At 35.5% G+C, this 23,258-nt stretch overlaps 1 protein-coding gene across 1 annotated transcript in view; it reads right to left on the minus strand.

Annotated features, from left to right (window-relative positions):
* LOC149536083 (mitochondrial import inner membrane translocase subunit TIM8-like) overlaps nt 1-15,171 on the minus strand; it is a 63,552-nt gene extending 48,381 nt beyond the window's left edge. Inside the window, exon 1 of the mRNA XM_089806539.1 lies at nt 14,976-15,171. Within this exon, the coding sequence (XP_089662665.1) occupies nt 14,976-15,020 (45 nt within the window). The 5' untranslated portion in view covers nt 15,021-15,171. The remainder of the gene's footprint in view (nt 1-14,975) is intronic.
* Nucleotides 15,172-23,258: the final 8,087 nt, after the last annotated feature.

Raw genomic sequence — 23,258 nt, forward strand, 5'->3', positions numbered from 1 at the left:
AACCTCACAACAAAAGGTTAAGGTCTAGGAAAGGATGAACAGGGATTAAGGAATCCGATTGAGACTATAGTCAAGACAAATATGCAGGTCTTGGATTTGATGCAGGTAGTAGAAAGATAAATAAAGGCTCAAGAGAATTAATTGAAGGCATAAAGATTGTGCAATGTTCACACTGTAACAAGAAAGGGCATACAAAGGATAGATGTTGGGATATATGTCCTTGTAATATTTGTGGCTTGAAATATCATTGTTCTAAGACATGTTGGAATAAAGAATGCAATAAAGATTTTATGGCAGGTTGTATCTTTATGGCAGGTTGCATCAAAACGGATTATGGATGGAGCTATGGATCAAATTGGCAAATAATTGTAGGAATGATCAGAAGTTTATTCAAGTAAATATGTTCAAGTGTAAGAAGGAATGCAGCAGCATTGGGAAACAGATTAGAGCAAGGCATTAAAGAGGCAAAAGGTTATTAGTAAACCCTGTCACCCGCATTTGCGACAAATGAGGCAAGATTATCAGTGGATCTAGTGAAAAGAGGAAATCATTCGCAACCAATTGCTTACAAAATGTTTGTAGAAATTAAAGGTTGCAGCCTTGTGAGACACTATTAATGAAGAAATTAACATATACGAAGATTATCAAAAAATGACATTTTGGCATCAGGCAAAAGAAAGGATTTGGATTTGTATACAACAACATTTGAGGTTGAAATTAGGGGGTAGTGTTGGAATGTGTAATTTCCCCTCAAATGAAATGTAAAATAATACTAGAGGATTCTAGAAACTCCAGCTGGATTACCGAATAGGGTTAGGTAAAATTAATATTCCAATTTGTAAAGTTCTAGAAGGCATTTGTGTGGACAGCTCTAGAAAAGTCTATTTGTTCTATGTCCGTTAATTTAGATGTTTCCGGAAACAATCAAAAACCTCTATAAAAGAGGCACAATGTACTAGTTTTTTTTATCAATCAGGGAATGAAATGATTTCATAATCTCTGTAAGTGCCTGTAGTGTGTATTTTGTGTTTAATTATCATTGTGGATCCAATCCATCCACCCCCATCAGATTGGGTATCAGAGCTGTCCTGGGTTACTACAACAGGATGATGAGAGATTACATAAGGAATTCAGGGGAAAGCTTGATAAGCTGAAGAGAGAGGACTTCTATAAGGCTCAATAATATTCAGAGGGAGCTTATGTGGTAGAGGGAGAGTGTCAAGTCCTTTGAAGAGGATCAACAAGCTCCTGTAGCAATGAGACTGAAAAAGCTCCTTGTTTGGTCAAATATTGGAGTCAATTAAGTGTGATAATTAAAGTTGTATGTGTTGAAGATTGTAGCTGCAATAGATATATTTATCTATGATTTTATGATATAGAAATATGTTTGTTATGGCCATTATGGTCATCTTCATTTGAAAGAGACATCTGTGATAATATTTAAGATAATATTATATAAAAAGATATGTGCCATATGACATGCAAAGAGGCATGTGTATGGAAATATGAAGTGTTGAATTTTTGGAAATATGGTCTTGTATTTGAAATTTGAAAAGACTTTCGTGTGTATTATTAAGAGTCTCATTTCAATCTATTTATGTGATTTCTCGGTGTATTGTAAGGCAATCAAGTGAAAGCTTTGTACTCAAACATTTTTATTATCAATAAAGTAGATATTTTGCTCATGTGGCTAGGTTTTTCCCTTCAAGTGGAAGGATTTTCCCAAGACAAATGTATTGTCTTTTGTGCATTGTTTATGCTCTTTTAATGGCGTTTATCTTTATTTCTGGGCAAAAACTTAACATGATATCAGAGTCTGGTTATATTACAACACCTAAGGGAATTTCTTTGTTTTAAGTTCTATTGCAGAGTGTTGTGAGCTTTTTGTTCTTATCCATCTTCAAATCATCTAATGAGATATCAGCATTTGAAATTTGGTGTGTCTCATTCTATCGATTTGGACCAAATAAAAGGGGGATCATTTAGAGTAATATCTCTCCAAATGCATCCTCACTCAAGATGCCCATTATGCCTGGGAGACTTCATGCATAGTCAGTTCAAAAGGTCAATGAAGTCTAATCGTTTTATCTTCATCTATAACTGTCTTCTTTCCTCGTGCATTCATTTTAATTTGATGTTGATTCAAGTGCATTGTTTTCTTTTTTTTATTCTTTCTTGTTGGTGCAAATGGAAGGATCTCAGTCAAATAGATTGAATCCACCTTTGCAGTCGACTTACTCACAGGTGTTGGGTTTGCATAGCATGTTTAGACAGTCGAGTCATGTTTGGATTCCTTTAGGCTTAGTCTCTTGGTCTTCTTGTGCAACTCTCAACCGTCTATTGAGACTAGATATGAGTGCAGAGTACATGCTCTACTCTACACAAAGTTATGAGTGGATCACCGCATTTAGGTTTGAGGACCTTGGTAGGCCCTTTTGCAAAGCGATTTGGGTTGAATTCATTGATGCATCCTTTTCTCAATTTGCATGGAATAAGGCATCATTGGAGGTATTATGTCTTCTCTAGGGAAGCTGAGATCACTCAATAGGTTGGATATCAGCTCAATTATCTCAATAGGGAGATTCCTCAAGCTCTCTTACATCTTAAGAAGCTAACAGATTTGGACCTACATAACAATAGCCTTTCTGGCTCTATATCTCAAAACTTAGAGGATAAATTTAGCGAATCTTCTGCAATCTAACGTGTCAAATTCATCAAAAATTGCAACATTTGAGAGAAAAAGAGAAAATATGTACATGAGGCTCAGTAGTGTAGCAGCGAGCACCTTGGGTAACTCTCATCTATCAATGGCAATGATTATGTGGTAAAGTTCAATCATGTTCCGCAATCATCAATTGACTAACCCTTTCCAGTCAATCCCACCTTCAATTTGCATGTTTGCCTATGGCTAGGTCACCTTTGGAATATTAAGGTCGATGTTGTTATCTCTACCATCAAGGTAAAAAAGAAAATTCTTACGCAACCTCCTTCCAAATATCAGAAAATCAAGTATTTTTTATGATGTCAATGATTTCATTTTGCATTCTTTTTTCGTGTCTTTGTGTGACTTCTCCCAAAACTTTTCGAACACCTATATTTCTATCATCGAACTATGATATGTTTCAATTTATATGACTAACTGCTAAGTGAGATGATTATTTACCTTGTGTTTTTGCAAGGCTGGCAAATTGTTCAATTCTTGTGCAGCTAACTATCCAGAAGAACAAGGAAGGTAGAAACGAGGGCTCAAATCCAAATTGGGTGATTACATTCATGCGTATGGTATTCACCATTTTATGGAGTCATTTCTGAAGGAAACTCAATGTGCCGCCTTTGGAACATTTGAAAATCATGCATTTATGAAAAAGCAAATTTGATATATGCATATGTATTAACTCAAACGTATTTTCACGATCTCAACGTCACATGTCTTAGTTTCAATGGTGAATTGCTGCAAATGATATCGGTATACAAGTTTTCTTCTTACAATGGTGTTATTAATTCAGGGGATCGGTTTGTATGTTGCAATTTATTATTTCCACTTGTCAGTGAATGACTGTCTTCAATTTTCTTTGTTAAGTTGTTGTTCAGATGAATGAACGGACTATCAATTTTGGAAGGCGAAAATATAACTATTCGTCTTTATTGTCATACCGTATGTGTTTTTGGTGGAAGTATAATCAAAGGATGGGTTTTGGTTTCAACTTGTCACAACTCCCAAACTAAGATAAAGACCTCCATCGATAAAACAAGTTACATATATTGGCTTTGTTTTGTGTCTTGTCATGGAATTAAAGAAGAAGGCTTCTTATATAAGCCGCAACTAAAGTAATAGTTAGGAGTTGACGCTAATGTATTTCAGAGGAATTCTAGGTAGTGTCATTGTGTCCATTTGCTCTGAGGATTATATTTGTTACTATTTCCAACAGAATAAACTAAGAGTGACTCAGTATCTGCGGTTAAAAAGTCAAGATGTTTATTAAATGACTTAGTATCACTATGGGATGCTATTTTTATCTGTTACTCTGAGAGATTATACCTTAATTTGTTGTTCTTGGTATGGTTTAACAATCGGTGCTATAGTGGTACCTATGGTTTGTGTGCTTATTTGAATCTATTTTTCAGTTGCATGGTCTATAAGTAAGCTCTTGGACTTGTTGATGAGCTAAGGACATGTTGCTTGAAAACATTTGTGAACCTGCATATGAAAGAGATAAGTATCCTATGATTATATCCTAAATACTGAATTTCTGATACAACATTGGGTCAGTGTTTTTCTTTGAGCATCAGATTGATTTTATGATTATTATTAATCTCTCTTCGTTGCAAGATACATCAACGAAACGATGAGAGATTCTGTAATGTTCCCAACTGTTATGAGTATGTGTTGTACCCCTTTTCTGTTGATTTTCGTATAGAAGGAGAATGTGGGATGGTCATACGGCAATGAAGAGAGATCTTCAACGTATGGTGAGTTGGGATGGTGGGAGTTGAGGCCGTATAGGCTATGACGAGATGTCTGTAAGGGCAGATATGGTTCGACAGCGTACGGTATGATTGGTCACACAAAAGAAGGGGTGAGCGTAAGGATGGCGTACAAAGTGGGAAGGAAGTTTTCGTACAATATCAGAATGGAGAGGTTCGTACGGTGACATACTAGGAATGAGCAAGCTACCAATGATAGAGGAAGTATTGATGCCAAACCATATGCGAATATTAATAATAATAAACCAATTCAAAGGATCATAGTTGGAAAACTTGGCGAGTTTCAAACACTCGCCGAGTATTTTAGCTCGACGAGTTTTCCTCGAAAAAACTTGCAGGATTCAAGTACTCAACCGAGCAGAAAAAATCGGCGAGTAAGCGAGTTTTTAACAAAAACTCGCAATGACAGTCATAGTGAAAAACTCGCGCGCTATGACGGCAATATAGGGCAAAAAGTCTATTTTTTTGCAACTTCAGTTGCATTTGTGCACTCTAGAGGCTTGAGGTGTGGAGAGAAGAAGGTTTGGAGGCATTCTTAGGTGATTGCAACTGATTCAAGGTGGATTTGAGTGGATTTGTAGAGGATTCTAACCGGTTTTAGAAGACAAATCTCTTTTCAAGCATGTTTTGTTTATCATAGTTGGAAAACTTTTTATACTTTTAAAAAAATGTTCTATTGTTTTTGTTGTTTTGATTACGTAAAAACAGGTTTCAAAGGACCCAAAACCTTTAACACAATATCATAGAAGTACAAACATAAAAGTTCAGAAAATAAAAGGCCTTAGAGAACAATTAAACAACCATAGAAACAAGAGGCCAAAGTACAGCTATGCACTAAATGACAGCAAAAGAAAAGCAAAAGGACAACACTCAGACAACTACAGTCTTCAACAGGTCCGTAGCTTGATCTACCAAAATGTTCATATTTTTCGTAGAAGCTTTCATTTCATCTAGCTTTTTTGCTTCCACTCCTTCAGTCTTCTTCGAATTAGCCCTTGTGTGCTTGCTCGGGCCCTGGTCCTCATTCACAACAGAGGAGTCATGGCATTTACTCTGATCCATCTTGTTCAGCAATGTATTGAAGTTATCAGCCACAGTCTTCAAAATACTGCAATTTTGATCTACCAATTTCTTGACTATTTTTTCCATATTACTTACTCTAGCATCCAGACTCTCCATCCTTTTTTGGATATCTTTGCTAACCTGTTCAAGGTTCCTATTGTTTTTGTTGTTGCTTGTAAATGAATTCAAATCATTTAAAAGCATTTTAACTCTATGTTTGAATCATTTGAAAGCCATTCAACTCTATGTTTGACAGTTTTTTTTGAAGAATATGTAAGATTTTCTAAAAACAAACCCTAATTGTTCTAACTTTATTTATTCACTTTTCTATAAATTAATGTGTAGGGCAGCGGTTAAGCATTAAAAAAGCATGACAAATCCATAGGAAGAGTGGCCACAGACACCATGCCCATCTGGATATATAGGCACTCGGCCTAAGAAATGCAAGAGATAAGGCATGGCTGTATGCCTATGAAGCTCCAAATGATGTTGGGAAGGTTATATGATTCCATGTGAAAAACTTATTTCTAGAGGCATAAACCACTTCAAATACCACCTTGCAGGCATAAAGAAACATGATTCAAATCCTTGTCTCAAGGTAACTAAAGAAGGAAAAAGATTCATCAATGCCATACTTGCAGCTGCTGAAGAGAAAAAATTGAATAAGGAGAGGGCGAAATTAGCTATGAGGGCAGCCATAGCTGAATCTCAAGGGGCTCCTTTTGATATGCAGGAAGAAGAAGAAGCACTTGAGAACATACCGAGATCTCTTCGTGGTCCACGGATCTGCAAAAAAAATGGCTCTTTTGCCGGTTCCACTTCTTCTATGTTTCCTATTTCTTCATCGCCATCCGCATCAGGGATAGGGAGTTATTTTGTGTCCAGGAACACAATTGGATCATAGCCATCATTAGAGGACATTGGATGGAACAAGGAGGTGCATGAGCAAATTGATATTGCAACTGCTGATTTTTGGTTTTTCAACAATATCTCAATGTATGTGGCTGATAGTCCCTATTGGTTGAATTTGGTGAATGCAATTCAATATCGGGCAAAGGGTACAAGCCACCTTCTTGCAAGGATTTGAGTGGAAGGTTAGTATTTTACTATTTAGTAATTGTAAATAATTGTGATTCACTTCAGCTCATTGTTGTATTTTAAATCTTAATTGTTATTTCCTATTTTTTACTAACACTTTATTACACCTAAATTTTGTAGGTTGCTTGACAATGCAGTCGATAGGGCAAGAGTATTGACGGAAAACCAAAAGGAGTGGAAGAAATATGGCTGCATCATTTTATCTTATGGGTGGACAAATGGAAGAAGTAGAACCATTATTAATTTCTTGGTTGCTTGCAAAGATGATGTGGTGCTTTGTAAATCTGTTGACACCTCCAACAAAGTGAAAAATGCACACACATTGGCTTTAATGTTGGAGAATGTTGTCATGTAGGTAAGAGTAGAGAATGTGGTGCAAATCATCACAAATAATGCAGCAGCATATGTGGCAGCAGGTAAATTTAATTTATGTTCAATATGAATCATGAATGTAATGCTATGGTATTATTCAATTTAATATTTGATGTAAATATGAAAAGTTTGTAACTAATTATTGATTTTTTACTAATCTCTTAGGTAGAATCTTCTAAGAGAGGCATCCCACACATTGTTGGTCACCTTGTGCAGCACATGTCCTTGACCTTCTTTTGGAGGACATGGGAAAACTTGATTGGGTGAGTCCAGTTGTGGAAGATGCTAGGCGAGTCACCAAATATATCTATAATTACCCGTGGGTTCTCAGTTTGATGAGAAAGACCACTAAAGGCAAAGATTTAGTGAGACCCACTATGACAAGGTTTGCAACGGTGTTCTTGACATTGCTAAGTATTATTGACCACATATTGGCTCTGAAACAAATGTTTGTGTGTGCTGATTGGGTTGCTTTATCTTACTCAAAGAAGCTCGAAAGAGAGGCTGTGGCACGGATAGTCTTTGATGATAGTTTTTTTGCAAAGGCTATAAAGATTGTGGAGGTAACTTCAAGAATCAAATCATTATATTTTTAGTTGATTCAAGTTTCATTTTTAATTCATAACTTACTATGTTATTAACTAATTTCTATTTTTCAATTTTCAAATGTAGATGTCTATGCCCCTGGTTAGAGCCTTGCGCATATGTGATGGGCAACAATCCTCAATGGGAGGTCTTTATGAGGCCATGGGTAAGGCCAAAGAGGCTGTTAGAAATTACTAGCATACAGATAGACTCAGATTTGCCCCATTTGGGAAATAATTGATAGGAGGTGGAACAATATGCTCCACCAACCCATTCATGTAGCAGGCTACTTCCTCAACCCCAAATTCAGGTACTATGATTGTCCTTGAAGTTGAGATTTTACTAAGACTTTATTTTACTTTACTTTTTAAGGTTGTGTAGTAAGACTTGATATCATTTTCTATTTGTTTTGAGGCTGATGATTCCTACTCAAATCCTAGCGAAGAGGTCATGGATGGTCTCTAAGAGAATGATATCCAATGAAGCAGAGAGAGAGAGACCTTGTTGTGACCGAACAACAAGTCTATGTGCAATCGAGGGGTAATTTGTTCTCTTCTATGCTAGCAAAGAGAGCAAGAGCTACTCAAGCACCAGGTAAAGCGTCAAATTTTAAAAAATTTGCAAATTGATAAGTTGTGTTTCATGATTATCTTTTTTCATTGCTTTATAACTTTTTATATTTTGTTTTGCAGATGGTTGGTGGGCAAGTTGGGGTGGCAATACCCCCGATTTAAAGAATTTTGCTCTCAAAGTCCTATGCCAACCTTGTAGCGCATCCCATTGTGAGCGCAATTGGAGCTTATTTGAGTCCATCCACACAAAGAAAAGAAACAGAATGACTCAAAGACAACTTAATGACCTTGTTTATGTGCACTATAATCTCAAGTTGCGCATAAAAAGGGCACAGAGTTCAGCACTTCCTGATCCACTTGATTTGGAAGAGATAGATCCTTATTCTGATTGGACGGCACAAGAGCCAGGTCCATTGTTTTCACCGAATGAGATCACTGATTTGGAGAGGCAGGCCATGGAGGGGGGTGTTGGAACAAATTTTCATTTCACAATGGATGACATTGAGGACAAGAACGATGATGATTCAAGCTCAGAGAACGAGGCATTACTAGTGCCACATATAGAAGGAAATACATCCTCTTCCAAGACGTCGAGCCAATCAATAGGGATGTCAAGCAAGGAGGCACAGGCTCTGCCACAGACTTCACAGTCACACAGCTCACGCCCAATCCCAGTGCGGGGCTCTTCTTTGAGGACTAGACCCCCTCACTTTCCTGCAAGTGCAGCTGGGAAGAGGAAGATGTGATTGCATTGATGTATTTTGTATTTACTTCTAGTATGACAGATTGAAACTATTTACTATTCTGCTTTCCGCCATGAGCATTCCGCAAGAGAATGCGATTTTGTACCACTATGCATTTATATATATCTAAACTCTACTTGTTTCTTTTGTGTTCTCTTTAATTAACTTATTGGATGCATCTTCTCATTAAATTTTGCAAAAAAAATTGTATTTTTTTTTTTAATTTCAGCGGTTTTTTAAGGTTCCCGAGTTTTCCTAAGTTTTTCCCGATTAAACTTTTGGGGAGCTTGGTGAGTTTTTGGCTTTGACGAGTTTTCCAACTATGCATAGGATATTTGCCAACATGATTTAGAACCACACACACAATGGAACTCGCCCACCGCCAACAACAAAAGGTATACTAATCTCCAAATGATATTAATTGATTACAATTACACAATCATTGGCCAAGATCCGAGGGTATACAAGCAGTCGCCAAATGGTGACTATTAGCAAATATGGCACATAGAGTGAGATATCGGAATGATACCTCCAATAGCAGAATAGGGTGGCACTGAACCACCGAAACTACAAAAAGCAAAGTAGGGAGGATCTTCCACCTTCGAAACTACGCACAAACTACCTTCAACCTTCAACCTCCGGAAATGCAAGGCGAAATCAAATCCAATCCCTGATGAATTGCAATGCCTAGCCATCGCCTTATAAAGGCCTTCAAGAAGAATCTAGAGAATTACAAGTGCAGGCCAACAATATTATTTATTTAATTGTTTTATTAATTTAGGCCTCGTATTTATTAATTAATTAAAGGTCCTTTATTATTTTATTTTATTCCAAAACAAATTAATTAATTACATTAAAATTAGGGAAGGCCTCCAAGAAGCATCTAGAGATTCACAAGAGGCCAACAATACTAATTATTTTATTACTTTATTAATTTAGACCCCATGTTTATATTAATTGATTGAAGGTCCTTTATTATTTTATTTTATTCCTAGGACCAATTAATTAATTAATTATTACAAAAATTGGGGACATCAGGATTAATGATCATGAGTGTGTTGTATGTAGTCATGGGACTGAGCTAATGATATAGAAAATTCAGAAGAAGCATATTCAGCTTCAGAGGGAGTTAACATGACAGAGGGAGATGTCTACCCCTTTGCAAGCTTATGTGAAAGTAAAACAATTTGAATCATCTATCCTATTGTGGTGATCAAAGTTGTCCCTGCTGAGAGCAAGTCACTCTTATACATGATCTTATAATGCATTCTTCTCTAGGAGATGTCTGAGGTGAAAGCCCTCTTTCCACCCTCTGCAAGTAGGCATGGTGGAAATGCATTCTTCTCTGGGAGAAGTTTGAGGTGAAAGCCCTCATTCCACCATCTGTGAGTACGTATGATAGACCACTCTCTGCGAGTAAGCATAGTAAAGGTTGTGCATGTCTCCATGACTTTAATTTATGTGCTTATGAAGTATCTATAGTGAATTATGTTATGTTGAGATAACATGTGTTATGTAATGTGAATTTATCATCTTTGGTTGCAGCTATGTGTGCCTCCTTTACTAAAGATAGCATTGAAGATTGTAGCTGCAATAGAGATCATCTCTAATAGATATAGAAACGTGTTTGTTATGACTATTATGGTCATCTTTAGTTGAAAGAGAAATTTGTGATTATATTTAAGATAATATTATATAAAAAGACATGTGTCATACGTCATGGGAAGAGGCATGCATACGGAAATATGAAGGGTCTTGTATTTGAAATTTGAAGAGACCTTCATGTGTAATATGAAGAGTCTCATTTCAATCTATTAATGTGACTCCTCGGTGTATTGCAAGGCAATCAAGTGAAAACTTTCTACTCGAACATTTTTACTATCAATAAGAGAGATATTTTGCTGGTGTGGCTCGGTTTGTCCCTTCAAGTGGAAGGGTTTTCCTAGGATAAATGTATTTTGTGTCTTGTTTATGCTCTTTTATTGTTGTTCATCTTTATTTATGGGCAAAAACTTAACAGCATGTTGTCCCTATTGAGAGGGAGTCTCAACATTCAAATGATCTTTTATGTGCCTTAATGAGTTCTTCTTTGTAAGGGAGAAGTCTATGGTGCAATCCCTTGTTAATGGGTTCTTCTCTGTGAGAGAGAAGTTCAAGATGCAATCCCTTGTTAATGAGTTCTTGTCTGTGAAGGAGAAGTTCAAGGTTCAATCCCTTGTTAATGAGTTCGTCTCTACGAGGAAGAATTTCAAGGTGCAATCCCTTGTTAATGAGTTCCTCTTTGTGAGGGAGAAGTTTGAGGTGCAATCCCTTGTTAATGCATTCTTCTCTACAAAAGAAGTTTGAGGTGAAATCCCTTGTTCCACCCTCTAGGAGCAGCTAGAGTGGATCCACCCTCTGGGAGTAGCCATGGTGGAAGTTATGTGCGACATTGCATGACTTAGTTTTTTGTTCCTTCACCCTCTAGGAGCATCCATGGTGAATGTCATGCTGAAATGCCCATATCATGTTGAAAAATTTTGTGATAAGTTTTATGGGTGAAGCCATTGTGTCTATCATGATGACATGAAATCTGCAAATGATATCTCCTTTGCTAAGGGGGAGTGTTAAAAGTTTGGTAGCTACCAAAGATATTTGTGTACTTATGATTGCAGCAGCATTATATTTGAGATACTTGCTACTGCATTATCTAATCATTTGATATGATGAGGCTGCAAAGAGTCTTTATTTATGAATGATCTTTCATATGAAGAGCCGTGCCTTTTGAAGATTACGAAGAGTCTTCAATGTTAGCTAATAACGAGACCGTGCATAGATATTGAAGAGTCAAGACAATGAAAGTTTGACACAACAAAGGGGACTTCACTTTACAACACCAAGATAATGAAGGGTCAAGGCAACTTTATATATTCTTTAGAAGGGGTTCATATGTAATATATAGTTATCATCTTATGGTTCTGAATATAACTTCAGTCCAAGCCTTGTGTTTGGGCATATTGTATTTCAGACTTCTGATTATTCAATAAAAAGTGATTTTATTGTGTATTTGGGTTTTTCCCCTCGAGTTGGAGAGTTTTCCAAGGATAAATTATTGTGTCTTAGTGTTCATTATTGCTTTTGTTCTAATGTTTTGTTGTTTATCTTCATTCTTGGTCCACAAAATTAACAATAAGAAGAAAACTCATGTTGCGAAGTGTTTTGAAGAGAAGGGGGCTGCCTTCTATGCATTCATGGCCAAATGACGAGCAAATTCAATCCTTTTTAGGGTAGTGGTTAGTTGATAAATTGACCATTAAGGGAGGGTATCAATATTAATTACCTCGTAATGGTAATTTAAGCCACTTAAATGTGTCTAGTCACTTAATGTATCTTCAAATGTATTTTGTTACTAAATGTATCTTTAGTTAGATACTTTAGTATCTTTCTATTTTCACTCTCAATTCTTGATTGTTTTTTTTAGAAACATCATCTTTGTACTTCCCTAGGTAAGGAGCCTTTGTCTCTTATGTAATTACTCATTGAATACCAATCAATCATCATTTCATGGAATCGTAGCCCATAGGTTAGGTTTCATAGATTAACACTTGGAATTGAATTCCAAAAACAAATCATAATTCATAGTGAAATTTGTGATAAGTACTATGTTTTTTTTAAAAGAGCATGGGATTGGTTGCCCTTCCATCCCTCAATTCACCTTAGAGACATAGACATCTTCCTTGTCCCAGCCTAAGGGTGAACTAAGCCCCTTGGCCTACAAGCATCTATCTTGGAATGGCATACTTGATGGGATCTCAAGCCCAAGGGCACATTGAGGCGCTTGGCCAAAATGGTATACTTAATGGGACTTCAAGCCCAAGGGCACATAAAGCCCCTTAGCTCACAAGCATAGCATATATCTTGAGTTGACATATTTTATGGTATATCAAGCCCAAGGCCACACAAAGCCCCTTAGCCTACAAGTATGGCATTTATCACAAAGTAGCATACTTGATGCTATCTCAAGGCCAAAGGGCACACAAAGCTCCTTGGCCCACTCAGAAGGTTGGTTGTCCTCCCTATTTGTAATCCATTTCTCTAAATTCATAAATAGACTATTAAACAAATCCCCTATCATATATAATAATTAGATCATTTAGATTGCTTACAAAGATCACTAATTGAAACCAATATTACTATAATATAGACATATGGATATGCCTATGAGTTTATTATATTCATAGATTGCTCCAATTGCTGCTATAATATAATTAATAACTGATCTTACTCAGTTCTGGTCATAATTATTTTCTTTCCTATTTTCTTGATCATTTGACACCCTTGCCACTATGGAATTCTTCTCCTTTTATTAATTAAATTTTTGAAGGTCACTTCTTTTCATAAACCACATCACACACCTCCATTTCTCATTCAAGTACTATCTTGACGGCATTTATATATTCTAAAACTTGGTCAGCCCTTCTGATTTTGTATGTTTTACCCTTGAATGGCCTTTTTGGATTCAATGTAGATACCCTTGGTTCACTCTTTTACAATGAAATCCTTACCTAGGTCGGCCTCTTTATTAAAAATTTAAAATATTATTATATTTCTTTATTGTTATTCTTTAGTCGGCCCTATCATCTAAGTTTTTGGTGATTGTGACCCTGATTATTGACAAAATCCCTACTTTTCAATTGGTACAAAAACTTGATCACATTTAGTCCTAAGTATTAGGCACAAGGTTTTTTGTTCTAATATTGCTTTGAATGAAAGCTTGGACAGAAGAAGATATTGCTAGAAAATGGAGAGCGCATCTCACATACAAATAGAAGACTCAGTGGCACTAACTTAGAGTTATGGAAGCTAAAGATGGAGGATATGCTTATAGATGGAGATAAATAGGCCACCGTATTTATATCCAAACCCATTACACTGTCACATGCCAACGAGTATCTATTGGACAAAACGACAAACAGGCTCATTAAGTTATACTTGACAAATTTCAACTTTTTGATTCTACCTGAAGAAGCCACCACACAAGCTGTTTCGAAGAAATTGTGAGACCTATGACAAGCTAAATACTTTATAAAAAAAAATTCTTGACAAAGAGATTGTAAACCTTGTGAATGGATGATGGTAGTGGTAGGATCAAGCATATGAATGTCCAATATGGTTGTCAGCTAGTTACAGCATGTTAGAGTGAAACTGAGAGGAAGAATTAATGCATTACACATCCATCTTCTTTGCTATATTCGTGGATCACTTTGTGATAGCAATTAAAAGTAGTACCTTGAAACTAAAAATGGATATAGTGATGGTTGCTTTACGCAAAGAAAATGTAGCAAAAAGCATATAAATCTACTAAGGAGACCAAGACCCACGCCATATTGGCAGGTAATCGTTTCGGTCACAATCTAGCCAGCACAGATTATGAGCACAGGAAACACCCTTGCTAGAGCAAGGAAAATACGCTATTCCTTGTGTCTGTTGTTCAAAATAATAACTCTTTGAATTTCAATCATTGGATAAATCTCGTGATAACTCTAGCCTGACCTGCACTCTGAACGCAAGAGACGTGTGTCTTACCCAGCTGAATTTTAACTCAATAATTTCATAAAATATGAATTGTCAAGTAGTATAATCTTCGAGATGGAAAATGTATGTTTCTCATTAGAAAACTATTGAGTGAGCAGCATCTACAAATTTATTGCAGCTTCTCCAACACTATTCCATAATGTATCTCCTGGTTAATGCAAACGCCTTAAACCCTTAAACCCTAAACTCAATGACCCCAACTAAGGAACACGAGCAAGAGATTTTCCTTTCACTGAGCGGAATAATCCCTAGAAGAGGCTGCTTTGAGTTCAAGAAAAATAAAATGCGTGTGCCAACTATCGTAACAGAATGAAAGCAATGCTTCCACATAAGAAAACAACGCCTTTATATATTGTTCAAAGGAAACGTAACAGTGTATCCAATTTTTTAATTTGAAAATCTGAACAGAGGGACTGTTAACAAAACACAATGACAATTCACGTTTGAAAAGATAAAACACATTCATTGGCTAGGGCTTGCTTACTTCGAGAAAACTTTGCATCCTGGCAGAATCGGCGGAAGAACCCATGCTCTCGACCACTAGATGTTAACAACTTGCGAAGGGAATTTCTATGATTATCCTCTGATACGATGTGAGCTTCTGAATGAATTTCCTACGGTCCAAAGTCTGCAGCCAACTCTACCTAATTAGCAAAGAGAACTTTCAAATTCCGACCTTTGAAAGCCGTACGGTTGAAAAAGGATAATTTTATAAGTCTCAGAAATAACTTGGTTGGCCAAGTTTAGGGGGTATTGGTGCACAAATTAACCAAGGAATTTTAATGACGTCTACCATTTTAAGGGTTCATTTGCTTCATGGATTTGAAAGGAAGTGGCATTTGTAATTCCTAAAAAATTCTAATCTGTTATTTGGATGCGTAAAATTTTTTAAAATAGAATTTGGTATCTTAATTTACCTTTAAATCTAGGATTTGGTCTTTCATCTAATAGGTGGAATTGCTCCAATTCTTGTTTCAATTCCAACTTGCCAAAAATGAGGTTTACATATGAATGGAAATAAATAAAATTTGAGGTCCACATGACTTGTTTGATCCAATGTTGGAAGCATTTTCTCTTTTGTTTCTCCCATATCTTCTTTGTTGTCTAGCCCATGCCCGTGCTTTTCATCGGCACATGCTTCCTTGTCTCATGCTAAGTCTTTTGCAAACAATGATTCTTCTTCATATGATTCAGAAGTGACTCTACCTCCATCAAAAACTCTTACTTCCTCTAGTAAGGTCTTTGCACTTGCAAACATCATTTCTTCTCAAGTCCCTCCAATGATAACTTTGTTACCTCTCTATTCACACCCTGATATTCCTCACCATGTCGGTAGGTCTGTTGAACTCTCATCATTTCTTTTGTTACCTTACCTTATTTAACCCATTCACTCTAACTAATTGATTTGCATGCAATAATAAAATGTAAATATCAATCTCATTTATGATTGGGATCAATGAGCACGTGAATCGAGTGGTTCGACTTTTGGAATGGGAGGATGAAATGAATGCAACATAGCACGGTGAAAACAACCTTGGCAGATGTTGTTCTTGCCACACTTGGTTGCTTGGCAAAATTTGGATCATTTGGTGTGGGATTTATGGTGAGTGTTGTTTGCTGAGTTGTATGAATGCATAGAAGATGTGGGAGAAAGGTGTTGAATCCATCTCTTCGACTATTGTGACTTTGGGCATTGCGGAAAGCCAGTAACCACCTTTCACTCTTTTTCTTGTGGCTATCATTGTTTTGAAATGGAGTGCTCATTGAAAGAACACCTATTTTAGTTGAGAAGTGTTGAAGGTTGAATGCCTGATCGAATTAGATGATATTGCTTGCACAGACCCAAATCTAATGGTAATGTCAGATTCTTGGGCTTGAACCAAATGGGTTCTGGAATACCCAGAATATCAAATATTTTTTAGATTGAACCAAATGGTCCCAAACTAAATTCTCAAAACCGTAATCTAGATTTCAAGTTCAAGAATCCCAAATACAGGACTCTGAAAGCCAATTCTCAAATCATATTCCACCAACCAAATGAGCCCTAAGGGATCAAGAATTCAATCAGAAATTATCTACAATGTTGGCATTTTGGTTGTGGGTCTTTATCTAGACATGGGCAATCTTGTGAGTATTTTTTTCTTGTTGGTTTCGATAGTATTCTTTCAAGACTTCCTATATTAATCATAATTATCTTGGTAAGCAACATATTCAAAGATAAAGTGTTATTTAATTTCTACAATCCTTTTGTTCCAAAAAGTACACAACCTTTTTTCCCAAACCTCTTTCAAAACCATCCATCTACATGTATCATACCTTAGATTATGAGACCTAGATCTTGCTTGTGTCACTAGGAATCTAGCTTACCTTTATTTGCTACTTACAAGTAATCTTTTTCGACATGGCCCAAGTGGGAGTAAACTCTTTTACATAATGGGCTTTTTTCCACCCCATTTGGGTTGTTGACATGGTAGTCATATAAATCTCTAGCACAAATCTTTTTATATCTTCATTATTGTTGAGACATTCTTGCACGTCAATTTCCCATTTGTTTAGCTATTTCATGTTTTATTTCTACAAACTAGCTTCTCCTAGACCACAAGTTTTGGACGAAAATGATTATCCATATTTTCAACTTTATTTAGATAACTTAACAAATAAGTTATCATCAAAACCTCCATCAAAAATATAGTTGCTTATGCTAGAAGAATCTCATAGAGAACCATTGATTTGACTTTGAGGTTGTCATGATAAGATACTTTTGAATTCCTTCTATTCATTTTCATTGGTGATATGAAAGGTTGCTCCCCAAACCTCACAATCATAGAGCACAATTGTAGCTACCAACGGGCCAAAAAAAGTTTTCTTGGTTTTCCAATCTCATACTCTAATTATCCACACTTGACGTGTAGCAAAAAAGAATCTGTTCAACCCCTTGTATATGCTTAGTTCTACAAGTCTCCCACTTGAGCCTATTGTGGAGATCAATTCCAAAATTTTGCATTCTTCCACAGTCTCTAACCAATTTCCATCAAAGATGAAATTATCTTGTTCATTTTTCCTCTTTAAAAAGAAAGTATTGATCTTGATTTTGCTAGTGTTCACCTACATCCCCACCTCTTGGCAAAAGATCTCTAGAGCTTTCAAATGTTTTCTCAATTCCTGGCTAGTTTGTGCAATTAGAATGAGATCATCAACATAAAGAATCAACTTCACTACATAACTAGCTGTTCAGATGCCCTTCCCAATGGTTTCTTTTAACCAATCTTCAAATTTATCAATATACAAGCGAAATAGAGTGAACAAGAGTATACATCCTTATTTTAACCCAATATCATTTCCAAAGCATTTCAAAATACCTTCTATAGTTTTGGTTTTAGCTATAACTTGTTCTTAAAGTTTTTTCTAGCAACTCTAGGCTCATTTGGGATTTTGAGTTCCTCCATTCATATCCAAAGTTTGTCTCTAGGCATAATGTTGAAAGCTTTTTTAAAATCTATGAAACAACAAAAGACTTATCTGCCTTGGAGATCTCAAAAATTTTCAATAAGGTGCCTAAGGGTGATGTAGTGGCTAATGGTAGAATGTTTTTGTCTAATCCTAGCCTACCTAATCACTCTTTTTTTCTTTTTTGGTCCTATTATTGATTTTTTGTTCTATCATGTTCTCAAATAACTTATTGATTGATCATGATAGTACACTAATTAGAAGGTGACATTGGTAGTCCACTCTATCAAAACCCCACTTTTAGTGACTTTATTGAAAATGATGCGAGGAGCATGCAACTTCGTTCCCCATTTTAAGTTTTAACATGTAAACCATCAATCTAATTTGTTTTATTACATGTTGAACTCTTTATACCTTTTGATATTGTTATAAGGATTTGACTATGCAATTTTTGGAGTCAAACTCATTGATTCATGTTTCATGAGTAGTTGTTCACATGAACCCATTTCTCATGAGAGTAAATGGAACACTTAGCACTCATTGGAATAGGTGATGCTCATAGAGGTGACACCAGTTTTTCTCAAGAGCCCACCCATCCCAATACTACTGCATCTTGAGTGCACTTAACTATAGAGTTTCCTCCATGGTTAAACCCACTCTACTTGCAACCCCATTTGCAAAACCTTCACTGAGTGTTATACCTTATGAATCATTCATTAAAAAGCCCCTTAAGCTAGTCAATTGATAAGTAGGAGATATTTTCAACAAGTCAATTTGTGATATTGCTATCAAGATTTAACTATGTAGTTTTTAAGCTAAACTCAATATCTCATGGTTCATGAGTTAGCTCGCATGAACCCATCTCTCATGAGAATAAATGGAACAATTCTCACTTATGGATCTAGGTGAGGCTCACAAAGGTGAAGCACTAAACTTTTGGGAGGTCGGCCATCCCAGTACTACTTCATCTTGAGCATGTTAAGGGGCTTTCTAATGAATGGTTCATAAGACACAACACTTGGCGAAGGTTTTGCAAATGGGGTTGCAGGTAGAGTGGGCTTAACCATGGAGGAAACTTTGTAGTTAAGCACATTCAAGTTGAATAGTACCAGGATGAGTGGCCTCCTAGAAAGTCCTTATGCTTCACCTCTATGAGCATCACCTAGATCTAATGAGTGTTGAGTGTTCCATTTACTCTCATGAGAAATGGGTTCATATGAACAACTATTCATTAAACATGAATCAATGAGTTTGACTCAAAAGACTACATAGTTAAATCCTAATAACAATATCACAATTTGACTTGCTATGGAAAATATCTCCTACTTATCTTTATACCTTGTTTGACATTTTTCACTTAAAAGAGTTTGGTGGAAGTGCTAATAGAAGGAAAACATTTATCTTGTATCTGCTCATAGAGAAGTTTTGCATGGACTAACTATTGAACATTCATTACGTTATTTTCTACATCTTTTCTCATGTGTTGAAGTTCTCTCAAAAACCCTTGGGAATTTTGTTTACCCAAGGAGATCAATTCATTTCTACTTGAAATGAGATAGATATGCTTTTTAGATTTCATCAACTTATCATAGATTATTTTTATTTCCTTATCTGATGTATTTTATTTGACTATCTTATTTGGAACATTTGCAATCTTTGCCATACTATAGGTTTGCTAGAAAAGTGTTGTTTCCCTTCTTAGGTCGGAACATTTTGCACATTTTAAGGGCTTTGTGCAGTAAAAGAACCATAAGGTTATTGTTGATGCAATCTTTATTTTATTTTTCATGTTTGCATGAAAGGTCATCCTTTTCCATTTGTAGATGTCGATCTAAGGCAACAACAAATAATTCATGGCTCTCTTGATTTACAAATGCTTTTAGTTGTGGATGTTCTTTCTTAAGAAAATTTGTGCTCTCACTTTTTGGAGGATATGATTGTGAACTCCCAAATTAAGAAAGAGTTGCATATGATTACATTTCAACTCAAAAAGACAAGTCTCAATAATAAAATCCAACACCCTATAAATGGATTCTTGATAGCATAAAATATTATGCACAACACTTTGTCTATTGTATGTTTTACAAGCTCCACCTCTAGAGCACAACCAACCTTTCATTCCATTTAAAATAACCAGCCCATATAAGCTACAAACACCTAGAAGCTTTGCTCCAAAATGAGACACATTACCCTACAATTCATGGGAATCACTTTGCCAAACATGATCCCTATTTTTCTCTAGCCATTAAATATTGTTATCCTCTCTAGTTGTCCAACTACATGCCTTGATTGATTATTTTCCTTGCATTATATTTCATCCACCAAAACTATATCTCACCAAGTGTTAAAACAAATGTGTCTTTTCTAATGTTGAAAGATTTTTCAAAATCTATGAAACAATGGAAGGCTTCTCTTCCTTGGAGATCCTAAATATTTTCAATAAGGTGCTTAAAAATGATGTAGTGGTTGATGGTAGAGTGTTTTGGTCTAAACCTCGCTTATCCAATCACTCTTTAAACCCACTTTTGGTCCTACCATTGATTTTTTTGTTCTATCATGCTCTCAAATAGCTTATCCAAGAGTGGATTGATCGTGATAGTAGAATAATTAGAAGGGTTATTAAGGTCTCAAATATTGTGGAGAGGGATAGCCATACTAGTAGTCCAATCTACCAGAAACCCACTTTGGATTACTTTATTGAAAATATTTTGAATGTGAGGAGCAAGAAACACCATTCCCCGCTTTAATATTTAACCTATAAACCATCAATGTACTCTATTTTATTACCTATTAAACACTTTATACCTTGTTAGACATTTTCCACCATAAAGAGTTTGGTTGAAGTGTTAATAGAAGGAAGACTACATTTATCTTATATTAGCTCACATAGAAGTTTTGTATAGACTAACTATTGAACATTCATGTTACTATTTTCTATATTTTTTCTTATATGTTTAAGTTATCTCCAAAATCCTTCGAGATTTTGTTTATCCAAGGAAATTAATTCATTTCTCCTTTAAATGAGATAGACTTCCTTTTTAGATTTCATCAACTTATCATAGATTATTTTGATTTCCTTGTCTAAATTATTCTCTTTGACTATTCTTTTTGCAACATTTACAATCTTTGTCATACTACATGTTTGCTATAAAAGTGTTGTTAACTCCCTTCTTAGGTTGGGACCTTTTGCATATTTTAAGGGCTTTGCGCATTAAAAGAACCAAAAGGTTATTGTTGATCTGTAGTTTTTATTTTCTTTGTGATGTTTGCATGAAAGGATGACCTTTTCCATTTGTAGCTATTGATCTACAGTAACAACAAATAATTCTTAGTTGTCTTGATTTACAATTATTTGTACTTATAGGTGTTCTTTCTTAAGAAAATTCGTGTTCTCACTTTTTAGAGGGTTGTGATTATGAACTCCAAAATTAAGAAAGAGTAGCATATGATCACTTTTTAACTCAAAAGGACAAGTCTCAATATTAAAATCCAACATTCCATAAATAGATTCTGTTAGAATGATTTAGAATAACAAAGAGGGGGTTGAATCAATTATCCTCGGGTCCAGATGTACCAATTCAACTTTTAATCGCTTCAAATACTTTAGATCTAAACATTTAGTGCCTTGATCCTTATATCAATTGATCAACAACATAAAACTTGTAGTCCACTATCCTAATAGCAACAAATTTGCAAAATGAAATACATTTTTAGTAAAACATCTCAAATAACATCCACACAAGTGTGACACTAGGATTTAACATGGAAAACCAATTTGGGAAAAATCACTAGTAACATGCTACCAATTTTCACTCTTTTGAAGTGAGCTCTGTGGGGAGCCAATTCTATTAAAGGTTACAAAATATACTATTAAATGTGATATTATTAAATGATTTAATCACCTTGTTAGGAGTGGCCTTGTTAGACGGATTTAGAACATTCCATTAGAATGTCACCTTGATTAAAGGATTTCAAAATTGATACAATGCTTCAAAAGTAATAGCAGGTTGACTTGATAAATGCAATTCACTTTGCTAATACATATCACAAATCTGGTTCAATAGATGACTTATTAATTGGCCTCGACTATCATCTCCATCATTGATTTGTTTGGCAACCCTTCAAGCAATCACTCTTCACCTCAACTCTTCATTGTTCATCCTTCTACTCATTTTCACTAGTCAAAAACATTAACAACTGCTCCAACCTTGATTAGGTTAGCCCTTGTGCCTTCTTAAATAGGTAATTCTAATATATTTCTACCTAAACATCATCGTTGATCTTATGGTTAGGTCAGATTCATTGAATCCTTCCATCTTTTCATTTCCTCCTTTCTCTTCTAGAAACTTCTCTTTGAATCCATGCATAGAAACACTCAAACATAGTTTTTTATGTATTAAATACTCTAGGTCATCCATCCTTATCTTCAACGTGTTTTACATGTTCCAAGAATTTAATTGTATTGGTTGGAAATCAAGATTTCCTCATAATCTGTCAAATGTTGTTACTCGGCCAACACTGTGTTCTGACACTCAGTCATTATTGAATTACTCGGTCAATACCAATTATTCTTCTCAATACACTTACTAATATTCAATCAATATTGATGCTTGGTTGACATTGTATTTTGCTCAGCTTATACTATTGTTCGATCAACTCTAGCATCACTCGACATATATTGCTAGTTCCTTAATCTTCTACTTTTGCTCGGTCAAGCCTATACATTTGGTCTTATATTGATAACTTCTACTAGGCTTCAATGAAATTGTCTTCACCACGTAGGTTATGATTAAACAATCAAATTATCTTGTTAAGGTCTAACTAATCAAGTGCCCATTGTAGTTTTTCATAACTCAAACTTTCCTTTAGGTCTTTTTGTTATCTCTTCTTCTCAAATCCTCTTCATCAATCATCTTGATATGACACCCTACTCAGATAGAAACTATATCAATCATCTTGATGTGACACCCTACTCAGATAGAAACTATCTGACCAATAAGGTTTGACATCAATGAAAACATAACAATTGTTCCAATTGTAGTTTCCAACAATCTCCATCTTTGGCATTGATAGAAACATCTCTTGTTTTCATGCAATTCAAAACATGTAATTTCTTCAAGTGGCTCCCTCTATGTTCAGTCTCAGTATCCAATGATCTCCCTTTTAGTTTCATTCTAATTCTCATTCATGCAACTCTAATATGCAACACACATACTTGTTCTATCTATAAGAATTTGCCTAAGGGAAAAATTCACCCAAGAATTAAGAACTCAAACACAAGCACAACTGTAGACCAAAGAGAGTATGATCAGAATATCAA

Source organism: Cupressus sempervirens, chromosome 10 (genome assembly GCF_028749045.1).
Source record: "Cupressus sempervirens isolate cs-2001-9-10 chromosome 10, ASM2874904v1, whole genome shotgun sequence".
In the NCBI taxonomy this organism is placed as follows: Eukaryota; Viridiplantae; Streptophyta; class Pinopsida; order Cupressales; family Cupressaceae; genus Cupressus; species Cupressus sempervirens.